This window comes from Hyla sarda, chromosome 1 (genome assembly GCF_029499605.1).
Source record: "Hyla sarda isolate aHylSar1 chromosome 1, aHylSar1.hap1, whole genome shotgun sequence".
NCBI lineage: Eukaryota > Metazoa > Chordata > Amphibia > Anura > Hylidae > Hyla > Hyla sarda.
In genome coordinates, this window is record NC_079189.1 from 542,417,437 (window position 1) to 542,445,277 (window position 27,841).

The following is a 27,841-nucleotide window of genomic DNA, read 5'->3' on the forward strand; positions in this document are numbered from 1 at the left end:
GAAGCTTTCTTTGTGTTATTATAAGTGTGAGAGGAGCTATGATTGGAGGAGGCTGGACACCCCCCCCCCCCCATCAACACTCCATGTATATTAGAAATATTTTTTATTTACCATAAGTGCAATAGCAAAAATACATTTTAATGAGAGTTACCCTTTAACCCTACATAGCCACTTAATTTAAGTCTAGAGAAGAACTGTCTACAATATCCGTTCTACAGGGACACCTACTATCTTCTGGGATCCATGGACAAGTGAAATGATTATAGTAATCCTCTATTTACCATCACCTTTTTAACCCAGAAAAAAAGTGCAATGGTACTTAAAGGTAATTTCACATGCATTAGAAATGCTGTGGAATTGCAGCATTTCTGCATATATAACCTAGGATATTGTGTGGATTTTGGTGTGGATATTTTTTGAATTGTAAATTTGAATTGCTGTTCTTTAAAGCCAATTTTGTTAATGTTTAAAAAATAAATAAATAAATAAAATCTATGTATTTGACATCTGCAGGTGTCCATTATGCTGCCGATCTACATGGTTTCTGCAACAAAATCCACATTGTTACGCCGAGCGCTCCGGGTCCCCGTTCCTCCCCGGAGCGCTCGCCTCATCCTCGCTACTACAGCGCCCCGGTCTGGTCCACTGACCGGGTGCGCTGCGGTACCGCCTCCAGCCGGGATGCGATTCGCGATGCGGGTGGCGCCCGCTCGCGATGCGCACCCCGGCTTCCGTACCTGACTCGCTCTCCGTCGGTCCTGTCCCGGCACGCGCGGCCCCGCTCCCTAGGGCGCGCGCGCGCCGGGTCTCTGCGATTTAAAGGGCCACTGCGCCGCTGATTAGCGCAAGTGGTTCTAATTAGTGTGTTCACCTGTGCACTCCCTATGTATACCTCACTTCCCCTGCACTTCCTGGCCGGATCTTGTTGCCCTTGTGCCTAGTGAAAGCGTTCCCTTGTTTGTTCCTAGCCTGTGTTCCAGACCTCCTGCCGTTGCCCCTGACTACGATCCTTGCTGCCTGCCCCGACCTTCTGCTACGTCCGACCTTGCTTCTGTCTACTCCCTTGTACCGCGCCTATCTTCAGCAGTCAGAGAGGTTGAGCCGTTGCTAGTGGATACGACCTGGTCACTACCGCCGCAGCAAGACCATCCCGCTTTGCGGCGGGCTCTGGTGAACACCAGTAGTGACTTAGAACCGGTCCACTAGCACGGTCCACGCCAATCCCTCTCTGGCACAGAGGATCCACCTCCTGCCAGCCGGAATCGTGACAGTAGATCCGGCCATGGATTCCGCTGAGGTGCCGCTGTCAAGTCTTGCCGACATTTCCACGATGATCACCCAACAAAATCACCAGCTGGCATACTTGTCCTCCGTGACACAGCAACTGAAGTCACAGTTACAGCAGCTGCTGTCACTGACACAGCAGCGGCAACTGCAACAACCATCTCCTCCGCCGGCTCCTGCAACTCCTCCGCAGCGTCCGGCCGCTCCTAACCCCTGCTTGTCCCTGCCGGACAAATTTGATGGGGACTCTAGACTCTGCCGTGGTCTCCTTTCTGGAAAGGCCTTGTCTTGGGCCACACCGCTCTGGGACCGCAATGATCCTGCCACAGCCACAGTCCAGTCCTTCTTCGCTGAGGTCCGTGGTGTCTTCGAGGAGCCTGCCCGAGCTTCTTCTGCCGAGACTGCCCTGCTGAACCTGGCCCAGGGTGTTTCTTCCGTTGGCGAGTACGCCATTCAGTTCCGTGCTCTTGCTTCCGAGTTGTCCTGGAATAGTGAGGCCCTCTGCGCGACCTTTAAAAAAGGCCTATCCAGCAACATTAAAGATGTTCTGGCCGCACGAGAAACTCCTGCTAACCTACATGAACTCATTCATCTTGCCACTCGCATTGACATGCGTTCTTCCGGATGGCGTCTGGAGCTCCGCCTGGATATGGACTTTGTTCGCACGAGGCGTTTTTTCCCCCCGGCTCCTCTCTCCTCTGGTCCTCTGCAATCCGTTCCTGTGCCTCCCGCCGTGGAGGCTATGCAGGTTGACCGGTCTCGCTTGACACCTCAAGAGAGGACACAACGCCGCATGGAGAATCTTTGCCTGTACTATGCCGGTACCGAACACTTCCTGAAGGATTGTCCTATCCGTCCTCCCCGCCTGGAAAGACGTACGCTGACTCCGCACAAAGGTGACACAGTTCTTGATGTCAACTCTGCTTCTCCACGCCTTACTGTGCCTGTGCGGATATCTGCCTCTACCTTCTCCTTCTCTACTATGGCCTTCTTGGATTCCGGATCTGCAGGAAATTTTTTTTTTGGCCTCTCTTATCAACAGGTTCAACGTCCCTGTGACCAGTCTCGCCAGACCCCTCTACATCAATTGTGTTAACAATGAAAGATTGGACTGTGCCGTGCCTTACCGCACGGAACCCCTCCTAATGTGCATCGGACCTCATCACGAAAAAATTGAGTTTTTGGTCCTCAGGTTCTTTGGCCCCAAGAAGAGGGGGAGACCCAAGGGGGGGGGTACTGTTACGCCGAGCGCTCCGGGTCCCCGTTCCTCCCCGGAGCGCTCGCCTCATCCTCGCTACTACAGCGCCCCGGTCTGGTCCACTGACCGGGTGCGCTGCGGTACCGCCTCCAGCCGGGATGCGATTCGCGATGCGGGTGGCGCCCGCTCGCGATGCGCACCCCGGCTTCCGTACCTGACTCGCTCTCCGTCGGTCCTGTCCCGGCACGCGCGGCCCCGCTCCCTAGGGCGCGCGCGCGCCGGGTCTCTGCGATTTAAAGGGCCACTGCGCCGCTGATTGGCGCAAGTGGTTCTAATTAGTGTGTTCACCTGTGCACTCCCTATGTATACCTCACTTCCCCTGCACTTCCTGGCCGGATCTTGTTGCCCTTGTGCCTAGTGAAAGCGTTCCCTTGTTTGTTCCTAGCCTGTGTTCCAGACCTCCTGCCGTTGCCCCTGACTACGATCCTTGCTGCCTGCCCCGACCTTCTGCTACGTCCGACCTTGCTTCTGTCTACTCCCTTGTACCGCGCCTATCTTCAGCAGTCAGAGAGGTTGAGCCGTTGCTAGTGGATACGACCTGGTCACTACCGCCGCAGCAAGACCATCCCGCTTTGCGGCGGGCTCTGGTGAACACCAGTAGTGACTTAGAACCGGTCCACTAGCACGGTCCACGCCAATCCCTCTCTGGCACAGAGGATCCACCTCCTGCCAGCCGGAATCGTGAAACACATCAACTACAAATTTATTACAGATTTTAATTTCTTTATTAAAATCAGATAATTTTCCACATCGACTGTGTAGACTTTTCCTGTATTGGCAACTGATAATGTAGAACATAATGACCATATAGAAACAGTAACAGTCTCTTGCAAAAGTGTTCACCTCCTTTGACTTTTCTACATTTTGTCATGGTATAACCACAAATACAAATGTATTTAATTGCTATTCTATTTAATAGACCGACACATAATAGTCCACCATTTGGAAGGAGGAGAAGGATATAACATGGATTTCAAATTGTTGTTGAGTTCATATGTATTCACCCCCTTTGACTGTGAAGCCCCTAAGAAAGATCTGGTGCGACCAATTGTCTTGTCACATTTGCAAGTTACATAATTAAAGTAAATAGGGTCCACCTGTTTGCAATTTAATGCACCTGTTCTGTGAAGGCCTCAGAGTTTGTTAGAGAGCTCTACTGATCAAGCAGAAGCATGAAGTTATGAAGCATGAGGCAGGGTTAAGTTATAAAAAATGTTCCAAGATTTGAACATCCCACAGAGCACCAAAAAGGTGAGGAAAAAAAAATGTACTGCAAACCTAACAAAAAAGACTGTCTACCTAAACTGAAAAGCTGGGCAAGGAGAAATTAAACCATGGTAACTCTGGAGGAGCTGCAAAAGATCAACATCTGAGGTGGAAGAATCAGCAACTATTAGTGGTGTGCTCTACGAATCTGGCCTTCATGGAAGAGTGGCAAGATGAAATTTGTTGTTGAAAGTAAGCCACAAGAAATCCTGTTTGGATTTTACCACAAGCCATGTGGGAAACACAGCAAACATGGAAGAAGGTGCTCTGGTCAGATAAGACCAAAATTGAACTTTCTGGTCTTAGTGCAAAACTCTATGTCTGGCAGAAGTCCAACACTGACCATCATCCTGACCACACCATTCCCATAGCGAAACATGGTGGTGGTAGCAATATACTGTGGGGATGGGGATGTGTCTTTTCAGCGGATGGAGGCAAAAAATCTGAGGCAGTCTGCAAAAGGCTTGAGACTGGGACGAGGTTCATCTTTTAGCTGGATGATGACCCTAAACATAGAGTCAGAGCTACAATGGGATGGTTTTGTTAAACCTCATGCTAAGTCCTAAAATGGCCCAGTCAAAGTCCAGACCTGAATCCAACTGAGAATCTATGGCAAGACTTGAATATGTATTCAATATTTTCACAGATGGCCTCCATCCAATCTGACTGAGCTTTAGCTTCTTTGCCAAGAAGAATGGACAAATGTTTGCATCTCTAGATGTGCAAAGCTGGTAAAGATATACCCCAATATACCTGCAGCTGTAATTGCAGTGAAATGTGGTTCTACTTAGTAATAACTCAGATATTAACTTTTTTATTCTCATTATTGATTGTGTCGCAATAAAATGTATCATGCTCTTATAAGGTATTGTGCATGTTGTGTTGCTCAAATGGTAAAAGTCTATTTAAAGGGGTACTCCAGTGGAAATAATTTTTTTTCAGATCAACTGATAAATTACTTCAATTTAAAAATCTTAATCCTTCCAGTACTTTTCATGTGCTGTAGACTACAGAGGAAGCATTAAAGTCTGACCACAGTGCTCTCTGCTGACACCTCTGTCACGTCAGGACCTGTCCAGAGCAGCATTTGCTCCTGCTCTGGACAGTTCCAAACATGGACAGAGGTGTCAACAAAGAACACTATAGTCAGACTGGAAAGAGCAACTCACCTTCCTGTGGAGCATACAGCTGCTGATACTTACTGGGATAAGGATTAAGATTTTTTAATAGAAGTAATTTACAAATCTGTTCAACTTTCTGGCACCAGTTAATTAGAAAAAAATGATTTTTCACTGGAGTACCCCTTTAAGTCCATTTGAATTCCAGTTTGTAACAGCAGCAGTACTGTCCAATGGGTAAATGCTTATGCAAGGCACTGTAGATGAAAAAAAGATAGTCATAAGACAGATAAACACATTTAAAGTCTTACCTCCAAACACTCTGAATAGTCTGTTGCAGTTGGGTAGAGGCCATTTTGCACAATTTGCCCTCTGAAAACTTTGCTTTCTTTTGAGATACTCATTTGGAAAGAAGGCAACAGAACATTTGCTGAGATCTGTAATTAAACAGATAAAAATGAGGTCATGTTCCAAAGTAATACAATCTGCCTACAGCCAGCACCAACAAGACTTGATGATTCAGCACTATTCTATAGAACAGTGCATTTAGTATGATCACATAAATTGTGTTTAATGAATATGATACGCTGTAAAAGGAATATATCACAAATCCTGGCGTTAGCCCTCTATTTTCATTTCCTATTTAACCCCATGTTGCATTTGCAGTCTGTGGTGCAATGCAGTGTTCTATATACCCAAAAGATTTATCATTGGTTTCTCTATGCAGTTAATAATTATGATTAGTGTTTTGTAAGTTTTTCCACTCTTCTTCTTCATTGATCCTCATTGGTCCCGATTTTGGTTAGTATTTTTGTCAGTGTTTTTATCAAAACCAAGGCAGGAAAATTTGCACCTGTTTCTGTGCTTTTGGCAAACATACTAAAATAAATGCCAAAAAGAGAACCAAAATACTGTGTGAACCAAGCCTAGGTAAACTATATTCATCATCACAATTAGAGAAGAGGGGAAAGGGGAAGTGGAAGAAAAGTGAGAGTGACTGGAGAAAGCAAGAGAGGGCCAGGATGACTGCAGAGAGACTACATGAGTTTATCGTATTAGATCTAACCCTGTGCAGAATTCACAACTTACACTGCTTAGTGCTGCCCTAAAAATGTTCTCCACATTGGAGGTTCTGTGGGTGTGCTATAGAGATATAATTATAGGGGGACCAGTATTGCCTTTTCTGTAGGGGATGTCATAGCAGCATACATTTACTAGTAAGGGACAGCTCAAAATTAGATGCAAAGCCAACAGAAGGGAAAACTGGAGGAAAAAAAAACATACAAGTAGGCCAGAAATAGTGCTGTTTTTCATGGCCACACATGACAGCTTATCCTGAAAATGTATGTGAGATGACAGGAATGGTTTAAACACAGCCAGACTAAATTTCTGCTTTACTATAAAATCCCTGCTTCACTATTTACTGAAGCTTAGATTGAAGTAATCACCACAAAGGTGGTTAAAACTATAATACAAGTCAAGGAAACATCCAGAACAGATGAGAAAAATAAAGTTGAGAAGCCATACCTGAGGCCTTGGACTGAAGACATAAAAGGCTGGGGCTAAACCTAGACATTTTGTTATGTGATCCTAGATATTTCCAAGATAGCACAACAATAGCTTCCCGTAATAGCTTCTGACAATAATTTGTTATATCCAAGCATAAGTAATCAAATTGCATAGGATAACATAGGAATTGTTGTTATAGGATTGTAATTTCCTTGTGTTTTTTTAGCACTTTCTGGTTCTGCCATGAAAAAGGAAGTGTAGCAGCGGCCTTCAAAGGAGCGATCTTCACGCTTCTCCAGTGCACAAGCGCAGGTGTTGTAGTTTTGTAACAGTTTGGGACAAACTGAACTACTGGAATTATGTATTTGCAAGTAATAATAGCATAGTGCCATATGCTGTCCTTACCAAGCCTTATAAAACTGATGGTTTATCTCTAGAGTAGGCCATCAATATTAGATTGGCAGGGGTCCCACTTCTGGTATCCCTGCTGATCAGCCATTGAAATGGGTCAAGGCGCTTGTGTGAGTGCTGCAGCCTCTTTATCACCATACTTTTTGTAGTGGCAGTGCAAGGTACTGCAGCATTGCCCCATTAACTTAAACGGGTAAAAGTACCTTTCACGTTCTACTACTTGCAGCGCTCACACAAGCACCATTGACCCTTCCATCAGCTGATCGGCAGGGGTGCTAGGAGTTGGATCTCAGGAAATCCCTTTTTACATAGTCCCTTTGTCTCTGCTTCAATAGTTTTGAGGTGGAATGAGAGAGGGGGCTTACAAATGTTTTCCAGTATTTGGATTCAGATATTAAAAAGTATGTTAATATGTAAAGAAAAACATAGAATCCAAATGAAAATAAATAGTACTTACCTGAATGGAAGTGCACCCTTGAAATAATGGATCTGCAAAGCGGACACGGAGTTCTTGTAGGATTGTCTCTGGCCAGTGTCCGTAAACATGGCTCACAAAAGATGTGACGGCATGGATAACACATGTAGGGGTTGAAATATACATCTAAGCAAACAGCACATGTGTAGCGCTCCTTTTCTTCCGCAAGTTCATCGTCATCTTCTGCGGCTATATGATGTGGTTTATTGATCTATAGAGAAAAGAGCCTAGGTGTAATATATTGGTTTTTGGACACAAAGTAATTTCACATGAGCACCTAATGACTCATAAACCCATACTAGCGTAGGGAGTCAATTTAACACAGAATTAACAGGCATGTCACAACGTCATGTGAAAGCCAGTTATTACACATCCCTTGCAATAAGGGCAATGAGTGGGAAGCAAGGGAAGAATGAAGCCATGCATGACTGTAGATGAATCTCAGTCTGCCATTAGCAATTGGTAAGAAGGCTTTTCCCTACCTAGATGAAGCTGATAATGAATCATTGGTTGCAGACATCTGCATAGCACAGTGGCTAGGACATTGCTAACATGATCTCCTTTGCATGCAGGCAACAGTGATTGATGCTTCACAAGTCCTGGCACATTTGTCATACAGATAATGAGCTGAGCCGACTGTGTTCCAAAAAGAGATCAATCACCAGTCAATCTTCTATGCCCACTCCTTTCCTGAAGACAAGTGGCAGAGTGAAATGTGGATGCGCAGTACTGAGGCTGAGGTGGGTATGAAAGAAAACCCTCTACTTGGTTTATTAGTAGAATAATAGAGAGTCATCCATAGAGAATGGGGATAATAGAGGTGGAGGCAGTCATTATTGCAGAGTAGTAAATGGTTATACTAAAATAAGGTCTGACTTAAGTATCATTTACCCAAGGGAATGCCCCGGTTTAATGACAGAGAAGATCCTGAAAGAATGTTATGAGTCTCTTTGTTATTCATAAATTAAGCAGGTTAGGTTGATATCAATCTACTTATACTTGCAAGAACTACCTGCCAACATATTATGGGTATGGGGTCAATACCTAGAACTAGGACCGCAAAGTGGCACTCTTTGTTTGAGTCCTTGTCAGTAATGTGGCTACTAAATGTTGGTGCTGTACTTGTGACCAGTAGCCATATAGTCAGTGCTTTAATAGATGAATGTAATACTTTTTATGGACTCTGCCTATGGAATGTTTTGCATAACCATGTACAAATTATACAATTCCATAAGTAACATGTGTCATTAAAGTCTTCATATGATCTCAATTTTCATTAGGAGGACTGCGAGCAGGGACTGCTGTTTTCACACAATGAACATGCTCTAAGTAAAATTTGGAGAAAAGAGGGTAGTTTTTGGCAAAATATATATCAAAAACCAGGATGACACTGAGATAGATGGATGATGGACAGTTTCAAGTATAAATAGCCGTGACCCTATACCATCAACGATCTCTGAGGAAGGAAAGCGTGCTTTCTGAAACGTGTCAGATCCTTTTTTGCCCCAGGCCCATGCAGTAGTGGCGTCACTAACAGAACCTGGGATACGGCGAAGCACTATTACACCAGGGAAGCCAGCCGGTGAGATGCTTTATATACAATACAGTACATTCTGAAGGTATTATGTTATAGAGCAGAAGGAGCTGAGCAGATGATATATACAATAGAGTACAATCTGCAGACATCATGTTATAGAGCAAGAGGAGCTGAGCAGATGATATATACAATACAGTACAATCTGCAGGTATCATGTTATAGAGCAGAAGGAGCTGAGCAGATGATATATACAATACAGCATAATCTGCAGGCATTATGTTATAGAGCAGTAGGAGCGGAGCAGATGATATATACAATACAGTACAATCTGCAGGTATCATGTTATAGAGCAGGAGGAGCTGAGAAGATGATATATATACAATACAGCATAATCTGCAGGCATTATGTTATAGAGCAGGTGGAGCTGAGCAGATGATATATACAATACAGTACAATCTGCAGGTATCATTTTATAGAGCAGGAGGAGCTGAGCAGATGATATATACAATACAGTACAATCTGCAGATATCATGTTATAGAGCAGGAGGAGCTGAGCAGATGATATATACAATACAGTACAATCTGCAGATATCATGTTATAGAGCAGGAGGAGCTGAGCAGATTGATAAATGGTTTTGTGGGAAAAATTCCAGGATAACTTGTCATTTATTCATGTAAATCTCTGTTCATTCTGGGCTAAGTAGTCATGTGGGCGGTCCTACTCAGTGACTGACATGTGTCTGTGTATAAAAGTATATGAAGAGATGTTCCTGAATAGGACTGCCTACATGACTACATAGCCCTCTATGAGAAGATGTGTACATTAATAAGTGACAGCCACATGATTTCCTCTGTAAACTGTGACCCTGTTTTTGTCAGGCAACAGAGCACACATTTTTCCACAATCGAGCATGTCTGAAAGTCTCAATGTACACCTATGGGTGGTTGTAGCCAAAACTAAGAAGGCACTGGGGGATTAGTAAGTATATATCTCTCAAATCACTAAATTTTCAGAAATTCTTGTCCATTGAAAATAAGTTTTGTTTAGGCGTAATTACAGCCCGGGGAGCGGTGACTACTCCAGGATGCCACACGCCCAAATGACTACTTGAGACTCATTAGCATTTTATACAGGAAACTTTTATAACTTGTTTTCTACACTATGGCAGATGGGTAGGAGGACATCTCGACATAGTGAGAAACCATATTTTACCCTATATAACGTGTTGCCACCAGTTATATGGTGTAAAACCTGGTGTGAGGTTCCCTTTAAAGGAGTACTCCGCTGCTAGGCATCTAATCCCCTATTCAAAAGATAGGGGATAAGATGTCTGATCGCAGGGGTCCCAGCAGCCACAATCAGACATCTTATCCCCTATCCTTTGGATATCCTTTAGCAGTGGAGTACCCTTTTCAGCAGAATCAGGGAACAGTTAAAGCCCTTAAAACTGCTGACAACTGTAGACAGAGGTATAGTGTAATGGTAATGAAATTGAAGATTTATCACATAAATAAATGCTCTGATGTCTCAGAACCTATAAGGAGTGTAGGCAACACATTAAAAATATTGTATATTATGCATCCAATGAAGATCTTTGCCGTGAAGAGTTAGGAAACATAAGAACAAAAGGTCACATTTTAATTTCATGAATTTCCTTTATCTGAATATCTATACAGATGGATTATAGAAATCAGTTCCCCACCCCAGGCAACTTTCCTTCAATGTTTTCGAGAAAGATCAAGCAATTCAATAAATCAAACAACATGTTCAGATTAACTAATCTTTGTCGACGTTTCACCTAAATGAGTTATTGAATAGAGAGGAAATTGCCCTTTGTTGCTATGATCCATGGGAAGGAGAATTTTTAGGTAACAGATTCAGGACTTCAGCAAAGGTTGTCGTAGCAATAATGAAGACTCAGATTTACATCTGATCTGATTTACATCTTCGAAATGAGGTCTTCACAGTTGTATTATTGACCACAAATCCCAAAATTTTTATGTCTCAGTGGTTTTGTGTTTTTTGTTTGCCACCTTCCCCATATATAAATTTACTCTATATATATATATAAATATATATATATATATATATACAGCAACAGAAGAATGCAGCAGCACACTGCCAGCACAAAGATATAGATGAAACATGAATATGCAGTTAAAACATGGAGAGCTATACAGCTATGGTGTAATAGATGCAAATGTGAAACTATGAAATAGTGAGGCACTTAGCTTGCAAATTTGTCTCCGCCAGCAGTCAAATAGCTTGGACCGTCCCACCGCGATAAGGTGGCCTCCTTGGGACGGACCCTACACTGTGAATATGCCTCTGTGTGAACAGTTCAGTAAGCATGGCAGGATCTGGAACATTCAAGACACCTTATATACACACCTGATGGAGGTGGGTGGGGTGCAAGGCCAACATGGAGGTTGCCACTCCCCCGTATGTGCAATACAGACAAAGAATAAGTCAGCCAGCACTTTGTATTGCACATACGGGGGAGTGGCTACCTCCATGTTGGCCTTGCACCCCACCCACCTCTATTAGGTGTGTACATAAGGTGTCTTGGATGTTCCAGCCCTGCCATGCTTACTGAACTGTTCACACAGAGGCATATTCACAGTGTAGGGTCCGTCCCAAGGAGGCCACCTTATCGCGGTGGGACGGTCTAAGCTATTTGACCGCCGGCGGAGACAAATTTCCGAGCTAAGTGCCTCACTATTTCATAGTTTCACATTTGCATCTATTACACCATAGCTGTATAGCTCTCCATGTTTTAACTGCATATTCATGTTGCACCTATATCTTTGTGTTGGCAGTGTGCTGCTGCATTCTTCTGTTGCTGTATATCTAGCCTAGTAGCGTGCACCTGTAGGCCAGGTCCATATAATAGTTTGGTATCAACTAAAGTGCTGGCTGACTTATTCTTTGTCTACATATATATATATATATATATATATATATATATATATATATACAGTACAGACCAAAAGTTTGGACAGACCTTCTCATTCAGAGTTTTCTTTATTTTCATGACTATGAAAATTGTAGATTCACATTGAAGGCATTAAAACTATGAATTAACACATGTGGAATTATATACATTACAAAAAAGCGTGAAACAACTGAAAATATGTCATATTCTAGGTTCTTCAAAGTAGCCACCTTTTGCTTTGATTACTGCTTTGCACACTCTTGGCATTCCCTTGTTGAGATTCAAGAGGTAGTCACCTGAAATGGTTTTCACTTCACAGGTGTGCTGGTGTGGAGGAGGAGGTGTGATGGAGGGGGGGCTTTGTTGGTTACACTGTTGGGAATTTATTCAAAATTGAAGGCATACTGAACCAGCATGGCTACCACAGCATCTTGCAGCGGCATGCTATTCCATCCGATTTGCGTTTAGTTGGACCATCATTTATTTTTCAACAGGACAATGACCCCAAACACACCTCCAGGCTGTGTAAGGGCTATTTGACCAAGAAGGAGAGTGATGGGGTGCTGCGCCAGATGACCTGGCCTCCACAGTCACCGGACCTAAACCCAATCGAGATGGTTTGGGGTGAGCTGGACCGCAGAGTGAAGGCAAAAGGGACAACAAATGATAAGCATCTCTGGGAACTCCTTCAAGACTGTTGGAAGACCATTTCAGGTGACTACCTCTTGAAGCTCATCAAGAGAATGAGTGTGCAAAGGAGTAATCAAAGCAAAAGGTGGCTAGAACCTATAATATGATATATTTTCAGTTGTTTCACACTTTTTTGTTATGTATATAATTCCACATGTGTTAATTAATAGTTTTGATGCCTTCAGTGTGAATCTATAATTTTCATAGTCATGAAAATAAAGAAAACTCTGAATGAGAAGGTGTGTCCAAACTTTTGGTCTGTACTGCATTTACATTTATATAATAATCTAACTGTTTAATTTACTGTCTAAATAATATTTCCATATGTTACTGTACTGTCTAGATAATATTCCCATAACAGAACCTGTCAAGAGCTGGGAAGACTGATTTATGGTTTTGTGCAAAAAGTTTGAATTACAATTTATTTGACATTTCTGCTCTCCCTGGACGTATACAGAAAACACTGTGAGACTGCCTACTGAACTTATGAGTATTATGAGACAGTAAAAACTAAGGTGGTTGGAGATTACTATATTTTCACAAAGTACCTGTCATATGTATCTACCAGGTTTCAGGGGTGCATATCTGATCCAAGGAAAGCTGGGTAAGATATGGGAAAATCCAGTACAGAATTAAATCTCTAGCAGACCATAGCTGCTAGGGACTGGCGGGCCTGGATTTTTATGGGCTAAAAATCAGTTTTGGCAGTGGAGCTTTTCTCCACCCTCCTGGGCCAGTCCAGGATTTTACAATCGCCCAGATCAGCACAGGTGCAGAAAACAGCTCATCATTAAGCTAAAGAGAAGGCGAGTGATAGTTTGCTCTCAGAGGCTGATAGAAACCTTACGCTCTGATTGGAGATTTATTCAAGAAGGCAGCAGCCTCCAAATGGACTTTGAGTAACCCATTTGTGGATTGTTTGTTGGGTGGCTGGTTGTAAGCCACCTATGTAGTTAGGGACACAATTTATGAAAGTAGTGCTGGACAAGCAGATTATTATTTTTTTTTTTTTTTTTTGTGCCAGTGTGAATGTAGCTGTACATTGTGTTTGGCCAATAAAGAGCAGTAGAAGCCCTGCATTCGAACCGTGTCACTGTCTCTGACTGCTCTTTAATACACTTTGCTTATAACTATTGAGATGAACTCCCACAGTGTGCATACATACAGACATTAGTGTCAGTCACATTAAATATAAAACATTAAATATCAGCCTGCAGTCCAGTCTGCTTATTCAACATGACAGGTTCCCTTTAATATTCAGAGCCTTGCTGGTCACAAACCTTGAACGACATTCTGAAGTGTCCCCTTTACACCCCTAAGCCCAGCCCAGCAGAGGTACAGTCACATGTAGGCCTGGGTTTTTAAGGGAGCCTAGAAGCTACTCATTTCCTAAATGAGGGATTGCTGGGCTGTCTTGGCGGCAGAGATTAAATGTCTTAATTTTAGCTTTAAAATTGGTGGTAATAATTCATATGGTAGTTGGACAGCCTCCATACAGATTTGGCATGGGTGGCTAGGGTCTTCAGGTTGCACTCATAATTTATGAAATGGTCTGATTTTTTTTAGATATAATTTTTTTAACTTAACTTTTGTTAAAGGAAAAAAAAAACAGATTGTAATTCCTACGCAGACTAGAACTACTGCCTATGAGACCATAAATCACACAACCTTCATTTACAGAGGGATCAATGTTCTACTAACTTTTACACAGCAGAACTCCTGGGTGTGCAGTTTTAGGTATTAAAGGAACTAACTATTAATGGAAATAGAAGAAGCAATATTACTGAACAACAAGTCATTAATCAGACCTGCCTGCCCAGGCTGTAGGAATTATCAGCTCATTGACTTACTTATACCTAATGTACTTGGACTTTGCTTCTAGTCAAGAACTTCAGTTACTCATCTATCTCCTTCTCAACTGTGCAAATTGTACCCAGAACCCGTATTCTTTTTCTACTAACACGTGGAAGGAGTTTCCATATCCAAATAGGAAAGAAAACTTTTGCCATATCAATCACTTCCTAATACAGAAAAGAAAAAATAAATAATAATAATAATAATAAAACAAACATAACATTTTGGACCTCATTTGGTAATCTAAACTTTTTGCTCTTCACACTAAACATATTGTTATTCTAACCTATTCATTATTCTGGAGTTATAGTTATGGACCGTTATGGCATTCGGAACTGCTTTCTTGCGGTAATGTTACAATGAGGGAGATTGATCAAAACCTGTGCAGAGGAAAAGGGGAGCAGTTGCTCATAGAAACTAATCTGATTGCTTGTTTAATTGCTAAAAAAAGGCCTGTGAAAAACAATAAAAGCAATCTGATGGGTTGCTATGGGCAACTGCCCCACTTTTCCTCTACACAGGTTTTGATAAATCTCCGCCAACTTCCTTTTTAGACAGTTTACATTTTTGTCATTTTAGTCAATATTTGGATTTTCCTCATTTTGTTCTTATAGTGTTGTCATTTTCTTCACATAATACAAACAGACTAACTGTTTTATGTTTTTTTTTTTCATACTTTTGAATGGATCCAAATGTACGAAAACTATGAAAATGAACGAAAACTCTTTTTCCTCTCTACCTCTCAATTTCCTTAAAGGGATACTCAGGTGAAAAACTTTTTTTTTAAATCAACTGGTGCCAGAAAGTTAAACAGATTTGTAAATTACTTCTATTAAAAAATCTTAATCCTTGCTGTACTTATTAGCTGCTGAATACTACAGCGGAAATTATTTTCTTTTTGACACACACAGCTGTCTGCTGAGCTCATGAGCACAGTGCTCTCTGCTGACATCTCTGTCCATTTTAGGTAATTTACTAATCTGTTTAACCCCTTAAGGACTGAGCCCTTTTTCACCTTAAGGACTCGGCCATTTTTTGCAATTCTGACCACTGTCACTTTAAACATTAATAACTCTGGAATGCTTTTAGTTATCATTCTGATTCCGAGATTGTTTTTTCGTGACATATTCTACTTTAACTTAGTGGTAAAATTTTGTGGTAACTTGCATCCTTTCTTGGTGAAAAATCCCAAAATTTGATGAAAAATTTGAAAATTTTGCATTTTTCTAACTTTGAAGCTCTCTGCTTGTAAGGAAAATGGATATTCAAAATAATTTTTTTTTTTATTCACATATACAATATGTCTACTTTATATTTGCATCATAAAATTGATGAGTTTTTACTTTTGGAAGACACCAGAGGGCTTCAAAGTTCCGCAGCAATTTTCCAATTTTTCACAAAATTTTGAAACTCGCTTTTTTTCAGGGACCAGTTCAGGTTTGAAGTGGATTTGAAGGGTCTTCATATTAGAAATACCCCATAAATGACCCCATTATAAAAACTGCACCCCCGAAAGTATTCAAAATGACATTCAGTAAGCGTTTTAACCCTTTAGGTGTTTCACAGGAATAGCAGCAAAGTGAAGGAGAAAATACACAATCTTCATTTTTTACACTCGCTTGTTCTTGTAGACCCATTTTTTGCATTTTTGCAAGGGGTAAAAAGGAGAAAATTTTTACTTGTATTTGAAACCCAATTTCTCTCGAGTAAGGACATACCTCATATTTCTATGTTAATTGTTCGGCGGGCGCAGTAGAGGGCTCAGAAGGGAAGGAGTGTCAAATGGTTTTTGGGGGGCATGTCACCTTTAGGAAGCCCCTATGGTGCCAGAACTGCAAAAAACCCCACATGGAATACCATTTTGGAAACTAGACCCCTCAGGGAACGAAACAAGGGGTAATGTGAACCTTAATACCCCACAGGTGATTCACGACTTTTGCATATGTAAAAAAAAAAAAAAATTTTTTTTACCTAAAATGCTTGGTTTCCCTAAAGTTTTACATTTTTAAAAAGGGTAATAGCAGAAAATACCCCCCAAAATTTGAAGCCCAATTTCTCCCGATTCAGAAAACACCCCATATGGGGGTGAAAAGTGCTCTGCTGGCGCACTACAGGTCTCAGAAGAGAAGGAGTCACATTTGGCTTTTTTGAAGGAAATTTTGCTCTGGGGGCATGCCGCATTTAGGAAGCCCCTATGGTGCCAGGACAGCAAAATATAAACACATGGCATACCATTTTGGAAACTAGACCCCTCGGGGAACGTAACAAGGGGTAAAGTTAACCTTAATACCCTACAGGTGTTTCACGACTTTTGCATATGTAAAAAAAAATAAAAAAAAATGTACCTAAAATGCTTGGTTTCCCAAAAAATTTACATTTATACAAAGGGTTAAAGCAGAAAATACCCCCCAAAATTTGAAGCCCAATTTCTCCCGATTCAGAAAACACCCCATATGGGGGTGAAAAGTGCTCTGCTGGCGCACTACAGGTCTCAGAAGAGAAGGAGTCACATTTGGCTTTTTGAAAGCAAATTTTGCTCTGGGGGCATGCCGCATTTAGGAAGCCCCTATGGTGCCAGGACCGCAAAAAATACCCACATGGCATACCATTTTGGAAACTAGACCCCTCGGGGAACGTAACAAGGGGTTAAGTGAACCTTAATACCCCACAGGCGTTTCACGACTATTGCATATGTAAAAAAAATAAAAATAATTTTACCTAAAATGCTTCTTTTCCAAAAAACTTAACATTTTTAAAAAGGGTAAAAGCAGAAAATACCCCCCAAAATTTGAAGCCCAATTTCTCCCGAGTACGGCGATACCCCATATGTGACCCTTAACTGTTGCCTTGAAATACGACAGGGCTCCAAAGTGAGAGCGCCATGCGCATTTGAGGCCTAAATTAGGGATTGCATAGGGGTGGACATAGGGGTATTCTACGCCAGTGATTCCCAAACAGGGGGCCTCCAGCTGTTGCAAAACTCCCAGCATGCCTGGACAATCAACGGCTGTCCGACAATACTGGGAGTTGTTGTTTTTGCAACAGCTGGAGGCTCCGTTTTGGAAACCATGGCGTACCAGATGTTTTTCATTTTTATTGGGGAGGGGAGGGGGGTTGTATAGGGGTATGTGTATATGTAGTGTTTTTTACTTTTTATTTTATTTTTTGTGTTAGTGTAGTGTAGTGTTTTTAGGGTACAGTCACACGGGCGGGGGTTCACAGTAATTTCTCGCTGGCAGTTTGAGCTGTTGCAGAAAATTTGCTGCAGCTCAAACTTGCAGCCCGATACCTACTGTAATCCTCCGCCCATGTGAGTGTACCCTGTACATTCACATTGGGGGGGACCTCCAGCTGTTGCAAAACTAAAACTCCCAGCATGCGCTGACAGACTGTACATGCTGAGAGTTTTAGTTTTGCAACAGCTGTAGGCACACTGGTTATGTATCACGGAGTTTGTGACCTTACTCAGTGTTTCAAAACCAGTGTGCCTCCAGCTGTTGCAAAACTACAACTCCCAGCATGTACGGTGCATGGTGTAAGGTGACTGCTGGGAGTTGTAGTTTGCAACTGCTGGAGGCACACCGGTCGTGAAACACTGAGTTAGGTAAAAAAAAAAACTCTAAGTTTCACAACCAGTGTGCCTTCAGCTGTTGCAAAACTACAACTCTCAGCAGTCACCGACAGCAAACGGGCATGCTGGGAGTTGTAGTTATGCAACCAGCAGATGCACCACTACAACTCCCAGCATGCACTTTAGCTGTTTGTGCAAGCTGGGAGTTGTAGTTATACAACAGTTGAAGGTACACTTTTCCATAGAAATAATGTGCCTCCAGCTGTTGCAAAACCATAAGTCCCAGCATGCCCATAAGGGAATGCTGGGAGTTGTGGTGGTCTGCCTCCTGCTGTTGCATAACTACAGCTCCCAGCATGCCCTTTTTGCATGCTGGGAGCTGTTGCTAAGCAACAGCAGGAGGCTGTCACTCACCTCCTGCTGTTGCTTCATCGCAGACTGTCCCTCGCCGCCGCCGTCGCTCCTGGGGCCCCGATCCCAACATGGACGCCGGGGATCGGGGTCCCCAGCACCCGGGGTCGTCTTCCCGCACCCGCTCACGTCCTCCGGAAGAGGGGCGGAACGGGTGCGGGAGTGACGCCCGCAGCAGGCGCCCTGATTGGTCGGCCGGTAATCCGGCCGACGAATCAGGGCGATCGTGAGGTGGCATCAGTGCCACCTCACCCCTGCAGGCTCTGGCTGTTCGGGGCCGTCAGAGACGGCCCCGAACAGCCAGTAATTCCGGGTCATCGGGTCACTGGAGACCCGATTGACCCGGAATCGCCGCAGATCGCTGGACTGAATTGTCCAGCGATCTGCGGCGATCGCCGACATGGGGGGGCATAATGACCCCCCTGGGCGATATGCCAGGATGCCTGCTGAACGATTTCAGCAGGCATCCGGCTCCGGTCCCCAACCGGCTAGCGGTGGGGGCCGGAATTCCCACGGGCGTATGGATACGCCCTGCGTCCTTAAGGACTCGGGATGCAGGGCGTATCCATACGCCCTGCGTCCTTAAGAGGTTAAAGGGTACCTCTCATCAAATAAACTTTTGATATATTTTAGATTAATGAATGTTGAATAACTTTCCAATAGCATGTTAATGAAAAATATGCTTCTTTCTATTGTATTTTTCCCGATCAGTCCTGTCAGCAAGCATTTCTGACTCATGCTGGAGTCCTAAACACTCAGAGCTGCCAGCCTGCTTTGTTCACAGCCAAACAGGCTGTGAACGAAGCAGGCTGGCAGCTCTGAGTGTTCTCCTTTGTGAACAAAGCAGACTGGCAGCTCGTAGTGTTTAGGACTCAAGCATGAGTCAGAAATGCTTGCTGCCAGGACTGGTAAGGAGACCCCTAGTGGTAATTTCTTCAAAGTGGAAAATTAAATAGAAAGAAGCGTATTTTTTAATAACATGCAATTGTGAAGTTATTCTGCATACATTAATCTATAATATATCAAAAGTTTTTTTTATGAGAGGTACCCTTTAACTTTCTGGCACCAGTTGATTAAAAAAAAAAAAAAAAAGTTTTTCACCGGAGTACCCCTTTAACCCCTTAACGACGCAGGACGTAAATGTACGTCCTGTTGATGTGGTACTTAACGCACCAGGACGTACATTTACGTCCTGAGCATAACCGCGGGCATCGGAGCGATGCCGGCATCATGCGCGTCAGGTCCCGGCTGTGGATCGCAGCCAGCGACCCGACGGTAATGGCGGACACCCGCGATCCCGCGGATGTCCGCCATTAACCCCTCAGATACCGTGATCAATACAGATCACGGCATCTGCAGCATCGCTTTCACTTAACAGGATGATCGGATCGCCCGCTCTTACTTAGGAATTCACCTCACCACTAAATACTCAACTTTATATAAGGCAAACTTCCTACCCCTCCTGAATAATATCAAAACTTTATTGAAAAAATGGTCTTCACTCCCGCTGTCCTTCTTTGGGAGGATGGTCACAGTAAAGATGTCTATACTACCTAAAGTATTATATTTGCTTGAAACATTGCCTGTCCAGGTCCCCAAAACCATGCTAAAAAAGCTTCATTCTGAAATGTTTAAATTTATCTGGGGTGGGGGCCACCATAGAATCCCTGCATCCGTCCTCACTACTAAAAAATCTTATGGAGGTCTTGCTGTGCCAGATCTACATAAATATTACTTAGCTGCCCACTTACGCAGAATCCCATCCTGGTCAACTTTTCTGGCCTTTAACAAATTGACGGAGGTAGAGAAGATGTGGGTCTCCCCTATACACCCAAGTTTTTTTATATGGTCTAAAGACCCCATATGTCCTTCCCCTAAATTATTGGGTACCATGAAATTGACGATTGACATTTGGAAACAATCCATGTCCATGTTCCATCTTAAATCTAATATCACACTTCTTACTCCCCTCCTGTACAACCCCCTGATCCCAAATAGTTGGGACCCTATAACTGTCACTCCATGGATCCAATCTCATCTTTTTCACTTAGATGACATCATTGATCCACGCTCGAAGACCCTCCTCCCCTTCTCGGTCCTGCGGGACAAATTTGACCTCCCAGATGGTGCCTCCGAGCTGTACCGGGAGATTATACACTACCTGGAACTGCCCCTAAATTGCCCCCCCTTTCCACCTCCCACTTCATTTGAATTATTATGTAGGGGTTCTACGTCCACAAAAGGCCTCATTTCTGCTATCTGTAATATTTTGTCCTCTGAAGGAGGCATAGACAATCATAGACATACCTATATGGACAAATGGGACTCCTACTTGGGCACCCCTTTGTCCACCTCCCAATGGCAGACTATTTGGAAGGCTGCGGCAAAGTCATCTTCCTGCATTTCATACCAGGAAAATCAATATAAAATATTAATGATGTGGTATCAGATCCCAGAGAAATTGCACCGCCTCTTCCCTCAGGTATCCACTCTATGCTGGAGGTGTCAGGTTGTACCTGGCTCTATACAACATATTTTTTGGGACTGTCCTGCATTGAGACACTTTTGGTTGGAGGTCCAATCCCTAATTCTTCAGGTTTTGGGAATACATGTCCCCCTCCATTCAACCACATATCTCCTGAATCTCCCTGTCTCCGGAATGCCCTCCACCTCTTCTAAACTGCTCTTACATATTCTGACTGCATCTAAATGTCTCATAGCCCGTTGGTGGAAATCTCCCGAATCCCTGCCGACTCGAGCCCTGTTGGAAAAAATTAAAGAGGTGTATAGGATGGAACGTCTTTCAGCAGTACTAGATAATAAACTCCATGTCTTTCAGAAGATATGGAGGCTTTGGGAGGATTATGATGATTCTCTGAATAACCACTGATGTGCCATGGCCATGCGAGATTCTCTATTTTATATTCTTTCTTTTATTTATTTTAATTTATTTCATCATTATTTCTTTTTTAATTTTACTTTCTGCCACTTTCTCTCCTCCTACTTCATCTCTACAGTGTTTCTCCTTTATATATGTAAAGTTGCAAATTTTGCTTTATATATTGCAAAGTACTCATGCTCACTGTACACATGTCGTATTTTTCTTCTGTATTAAGATACAAAATCCTTTAAATAAACAGTTATACAAAAAAAAAAAAACGTAAATTGTCCCATTTTCCCTATTTTACCCCCAAAAAGTGTAAAAAAAATATTTTATATACATATTTGGAATCACCGCGTGCGTAAATATCCTAACTATTAAAATAAAAATTAAATGATCCCGTACGGTTAACGGCGTGAACGTAAAAAAAAAAAAGTCCAAAATAGCTGCTTTTTTATAACATTTTATTCCCCAAAAAATTAATAAAAAATGTAATAAAAGTTTTATATAAGCAAATATGGTATTAATAAAACTTAAAGATCACGGCGCAAAAAATGAGCCCTCATACCACTGCTTATACGGAAAAATGAAAAAGTTATAGGTCTTCCAAATTGGGGGATTTTAAACATACTAATTTAGTTAAAAAGTTAGCGATTTTTTTTAAGGGCAACAGTAATAGAAAAGTGTATAATCATGGGAATCATTTTAATTTTATTGACCCAGAGAATAAAAAACACATGTCATTTTTACCATAAATTGTACGGCGTGAAAACGAAACCTTCCAAAATTTGCAAAATTGTGGTTTTCTTTTTAATTTCCCCACACAAATAGTATTTTTTTGGTTGTGCCATACATTTTATGGTAAAGTGAGTGATTGCATGACAACGGACAACTGGTCGCGCAAAAAACAAGCCCTCATACTAGTCTGTGGATGACAATATAAAAGAGTTATGATTTTTTGAAGGGGAGGAGGAAAAAACGAAAACGTAAAAATAAAATTGTCTTAGTCCTTAACGTCCAAATAGGCTAGGTCCTTAAGGGTTTAAAGGGGTACTCCGCCCCCAGACATCTTATCCCCTATCCAAGGATAGGGAATAAGATGTCTGATCACAGGGGTCCAGCTTCTAAGGACCCCCGCGATCTCTCCTGCAGCCCCCCAAGTTATCAGCTCTCCAGAGCTACGTTTGCTCCGTGGCTGATGACTCACGATACAGGAACTGGAGGTTCGTGACATCATGGCTCTGCCCCCTCATGATGTCATGCCCCGTCCCCTTAATGCAAGTCTATAGGAGGGGGCGTGACTGTTGCCACGCCCCCTCCCATAGACTTGCATTAAGGGGGTGGGGCGCAACATCACGAGGGGCGGAGCCATGCTGTCACGAACCGCCAGTCCCTGTCATCAGCCATGGAGCAAACTTAGCTCCGGAGAGCTGATGACTCGGGGGGCTGCAGGATAGATCACGGGGGTCCCCAGCAGCAGGACCCCTGCGATCAGACATCTTATCCCCTATCCTTTGATAGGGGATAAGATGTCTAGGGGCGGAGTACCCCTTTCAACACTTTGTCAGAACATCAAGGGCGAGCTTGTAGGGTACATAGTGACATGTAAACGTGATTGATCATGTAAAATGTGATCATACAAGGATTGTGTTTTTTAAAGTATATCTTACTATTTAGTTGAGCGAGCTTTCTGAAAATTCTACTAACCTAATTTCGGAGAGTGTTCGGTTGGCAGTGAACAAATTAGTCACAAACCCGCATTGAAAGCGTTAAGATGTGCTACTACACAGTGCAACTTAAGTCTGCTGGTTTACTGTAAGGACTATGTGCTGACCCAGCAAGGAAGGAGTTATTTAGAGCTAGATAACTCCTTGGGGGGATGTATTCATTATACAGCCATCGATATGGCTGTATAATGTATAATGTGCTAATTAACTCCTTCATTGCTAGGCTGAGCTGTACTCGCAGCTGTGAGCAGCAAGCACAGCCCAGCCCCGACATTGCCTGGTTTGTGTGAGACGAACCACTCAAAGTTCGGATTGGATCCGGGTTTGGGGTTTCTAATAGTTATAAGCTGTTTGGGCATGCTGGGAGTTGTAGATTTTCAACAGCTAGAGGCACCCTGGTTGGGAAACACTAGTGTATCCTATAGAACCCATTCCCAAATGGTTTTCTTATATGCATCTATGATATATACCCAAGATCATTTAAACTGCATTTCCCCTTTAAGAAGCTCCAGTAACTCTGCTTCTACAATACGAATACATTAGCGCTTCACCAGCATGCCCCTTGCTCACAAAGTATGACATCAGACAAATTCCAAAAGGCAGATAAAGAGCGACGTTTGATCAACAGTCTCATGTTCCATTAAACCCTTCATGGAGAATCATTTTTCTCTGCCAAGGAAAACAAAATTAATAATTAAAAGTGCTTTTAAGTGCCACAATCAATAGTGCTGTTTTTAATGCAACTGAAGAAAAGAATGGATAAAGAATTTGCCTTTTCCATGAATGGTGCAGAGAACTGTAAATTTGTTCTGGAATTTCCCACATCTCTACAATGGTACATTAAATGGGTGGATCAAATCACGTTTAATATGTTGTACATCTTTGCAAAGCATTAATCTTTCTAATATACTTCATAAAAATGTTCTCTCCTTTTTATAAAAATCATGGCTTATAAAAAAGACCACCAGGGCTCGCTATACCACCCAGAACATAATTCTGTCCAGCTGCAGCATCATCTTTGCCCCAGCGGAAGCACAGATATACCTGTAAGCAAATATGCCATTCAGGCTGGGCATCAATTTCTTACCTAGCTTTTCCATGATCCTGAATGGCAAATCTGCTTATAATAGGTCAGCTATTTTAAACAGATATGCCTTTATGCAAATATGCCATTTTGGAGCATGGAAAAGCTAGGCATCAATTTCTCACCTAGATTTTCCATGCTCCTAAATGTCATATATTCTTATAGCTGTGCCACTTTATGCACTCATTAACTCCTTGGGAAAGGGGGGGGGGGGGGGTATATAATATACAGCCACCCATATGGCTGTATATGTATACTGTGGACAGATATGTCCAATCATCCCCCTGGTCCGGTGTAGATCTGCCTTTAGTGATCATATTTCTAGAGGCAGAGCTACAGCCAGGAGCCAGGGTGGTAAGAATTGCCCTGTCCACATTATTCATTATTACAATGCCTTTTTAGTTTTCATTTTCTATAAAAAGGCACATTAAAATCCTCAGCACCAGCCCCATTATGCTCTTAATTCGTCCCTGCAGAGAGGAAAGGGGGTAAAAGAGCAGCCTGCAGTGATTGGATGCAGAGATCCAGCACAGCAGGCTCAGGGAGGAAGTGAATGCACGGTGAGTGAGGGTGGGCTCAGTGCTTGCCTTGGACATGCCCCTTTCTGAGCAGTGGATGTCAAAATGAGTAAACAGGAGAACAGAGGGATTTGTGAGCCAAATACAGAAGCTAGGCACATAAAAAAGACATGTAACTCACTGCATGTGCTAATGAGTAATTTATATAAGCATTAATTTATTTCCATGATATGACAGGTACACTTTCAATAAGATATTTAGGTGCCCATGGATAGACCCCCCTGTCAGCCCTTCCCTCAGCCTCATCTGTTTCCATGTACCTGACACTGACATCACATATTCAATAGCATCGGGCACCAACTGTTGCATTAGTTGCTTTTCCTTCACTAGACTCCAAGAGCGGAAAGAACTGTATAGGAATGTATTAGGTTGAAGCTTTCTTATGTGTGTGGCAACAAAACGGCAGAACCTCCATATGACAATCCTCTGCAGACTGTGCAACTTTTTAATTTATTTTATAAATTTAGGAAACAGAAGGGAAAACTTGGTGTAACAAAATGGCCCCGTTCTGAAGCTCTGGGTCGGGAGAGAAGCCAAACAGACCAGAATATATGGCAGCTGCTAAAGCAGCTCAATTTACATTATGTCTGCTCATTTGCTTTTTAGAGTCATAATTTATTATTTACTATACACAAAATGATTACCATTGGGGGGCATTTAGAGCCAATTTACTTAATAGAGATCTATAGCCTTCATTTGTTGTAGTGGGAGAATGCAGACGGTTTAATAGAAGGTGGCAGGAAATAGAACCACAGGAGTGTTCCACAGATATATATCAAAATAAAAGCATGTCCACTACTGTTTAGAGAAGAGGCATACACAGCTATAGCAGGTAGTGGTTACACACAGGCACTGGAGTCTGAGGTGTTACAAAAGAATACGTTAATATTATAAATCGCACATGGTAGGTGAGGAGCACTGTTGCAGATTCTACGTCGGGCTCTATAAGCTTTAAATGGTACCTGTCATTAGTAATAAAAATTTATATGTCATAGATTACCGTATATACTCGAGTATAAGCCGAGTTTTTCATCACGATTTTTCGTGCTGAAAACGCCCCCCTCGGCTTATACTCGAGTGAGCTCTCCACCTGTCAATCCCTTCTCAGTAGTCTTCAACCTGTGGACCTCCAGATGTTGCAAAACTACAACTCCCAGCATGCCCCGACAGCCATCGGCTGTCCGGGCATGCTGGGAGTAGTAGTTTTGAATCATCTGGAGGTCCGCAGGTTGAAGACCACTGCGGCCTTCATCATCATCCAGAACCTCCCCTTTAGTTTTCTACTCACCTCCCCTCGGTGGGAAGGTAGGGTGAGCTGGTCCGGGCCATCTATGATGCAGGGACCGTCCGGTGGGGAGGATTAGTCGTTCCGGGCAGTCCATTTTCACCGGGAAGCCCTCTTCTCCGCTCCGCGGCCCAGACTAGCGACGTTGCCTTGACGATGACCCGCAGGGGTGTCACGCTGCTGCGCACGGATGACGAAGGCCGCAGTGGTCTTCAACCTGCGGACCTCCAGATGTTTCAATACTACTACTCCCAGCATGCCCGGACCGCTGATGGCTGGGAGTTGTAGTTTTGCAACATCTGGAGGTCCGCAGGTTGAAGATCACTGAGGGATTGACTGGCGGTGATGAAGGGGGGGGGGATGATGACGGGGTGATGATGAAGGGGGGGAATGATGACGGGGTGATGATGTAGGGGGGGGATGATGACAGGGTGATGATGAAGGGGAGGATGATGAAAGGGTGATGATGACGGTGGTGTTAATAACGGGGGTCTGGATGATGACAGGGGGGGGGGATGATGTATTTCCCACCCTAGGCTTATAGTCGAGTCAATAACTTTTCCTGGGTATTTAGGGTGAAATTAGGGGCCTCGGCTTATATTCGGGTCAGCTTATACTCGAGTATATACGGTAGCCAGTCAGAGTCAGAGATCTCAACATCATGTGGCAGAGAGTTTCATATTCTCACTGCTCTTACGGTATAGAATCTCTGTCTGTGCTGGTGTAGAAACCTTCTTTCTTCTAGATGTAGATGATGCCCCCTTGTCATGGTTATCGGCCTAGGTATAAAAAGATCACTAAAATGATCTCTATACTGTCCATTCAAATATTTGTACATTGTGACCAAATCACGTATTTTCTTCAAACTAAATAACCTCAAGCCTGATAACCTGTCTTGGTCCTATAATCCTCCCATATATCAATTATCTCTGTCGTCCTCCTCTGCACCCTCTCCAGTTCAGCCATGTATTTCTTATATACAGGGGCCCAAAATTGGACACAATACTCCATATGTGGTCTGACTAATGATTTATACAGAGGCAAAACTATGTCCTTGTCACACTCCTCTATGGCTCTCTTGATACATCCCATGACTTTGTTAGCCTTGGCAGCAGCTGCCTGGCACTGATCACTAAAGTTGAGCTTACTGTCCACCAGTATCCCAAGTCCTTTTCGGTAGAAGTTTTTCCTAATTACTTGTTATTTAGCACATAATTGTACATTTTGTTTTTACGGCCCAAGTGCATCACCTTACATTATTCCACATTAAATTTTATTTTCCATGTCTGGGTTCAAGCCTCCAGCTTCCCAGATCTCTCTGTAATATTATGTTATCCTCTTCTATAGTGATCACCCTACCCAGATTAGTGTCCTCTGCAAATATTGAAACTCTACTCTGTAATAGTGTTGCTAGCGAATATTTGCAATGCGAATTTTATTCGCGAATATTCGGGTTTTTTTTTTCACAGTACACATCACAGTGATCACCCCTCTCTGCTTCCAGCTTGTGTGGTGTAAAGAAGGCTCTAATACTACTGTGTGAGACTGGCGTGCTAATTTTTGCGCCTATGCTAATTTTCGCTTATGTTAATTTAAGCATACGCAAATATTACTAATATGCGAATTTAGATATATTTAGATATATTTAGATACATATAACATCCACAGCTTCACCCCAGTCCAATCTATAACTGACCTCCTCATAGATACTGATTAGATCCAGTCTTGAGGAACAATCCCTGTCATTATAGAATCTTTACATATAAGGAATAAGGATCTGTCTAGCAAGGTACTTAGTTCCTGCAAAACTCTGGGACGGATGCCATCTGGGCCCAATGATTTGTGAGTTTTTATGTTACTAAGGCGGCAGCGCACTTCTTGTTTTCCTTCCCCTCCCTTCTATTGTATCCCGCAATATGGATTCAAGTAACGTCTTTCTGCATCTACAATGGGTGAGTGCAATTCT

The 27,841-nt window shown here is 42.8% G+C and overlaps 1 protein-coding gene across 1 annotated transcript in view; it reads right to left on the reverse strand.

Annotated features, from left to right (window-relative positions):
* Positions 1–27,841, reverse strand: part of RNF180 (ring finger protein 180) — a 102,743-nt gene that overhangs the window by 2,902 nt on the left and 72,000 nt on the right. The window contains exons 5-6 of the mRNA XM_056541357.1: positions 7,304–7,532; positions 5,238–5,363 (exon numbers count right to left, since the gene is read on the reverse strand). Coding sequence (XP_056397332.1) covers positions 5,238–5,363; positions 7,304–7,532 — 355 coding nt within the window. The remainder of the gene's footprint in view (positions 1–5,237; positions 5,364–7,303; positions 7,533–27,841) is intronic.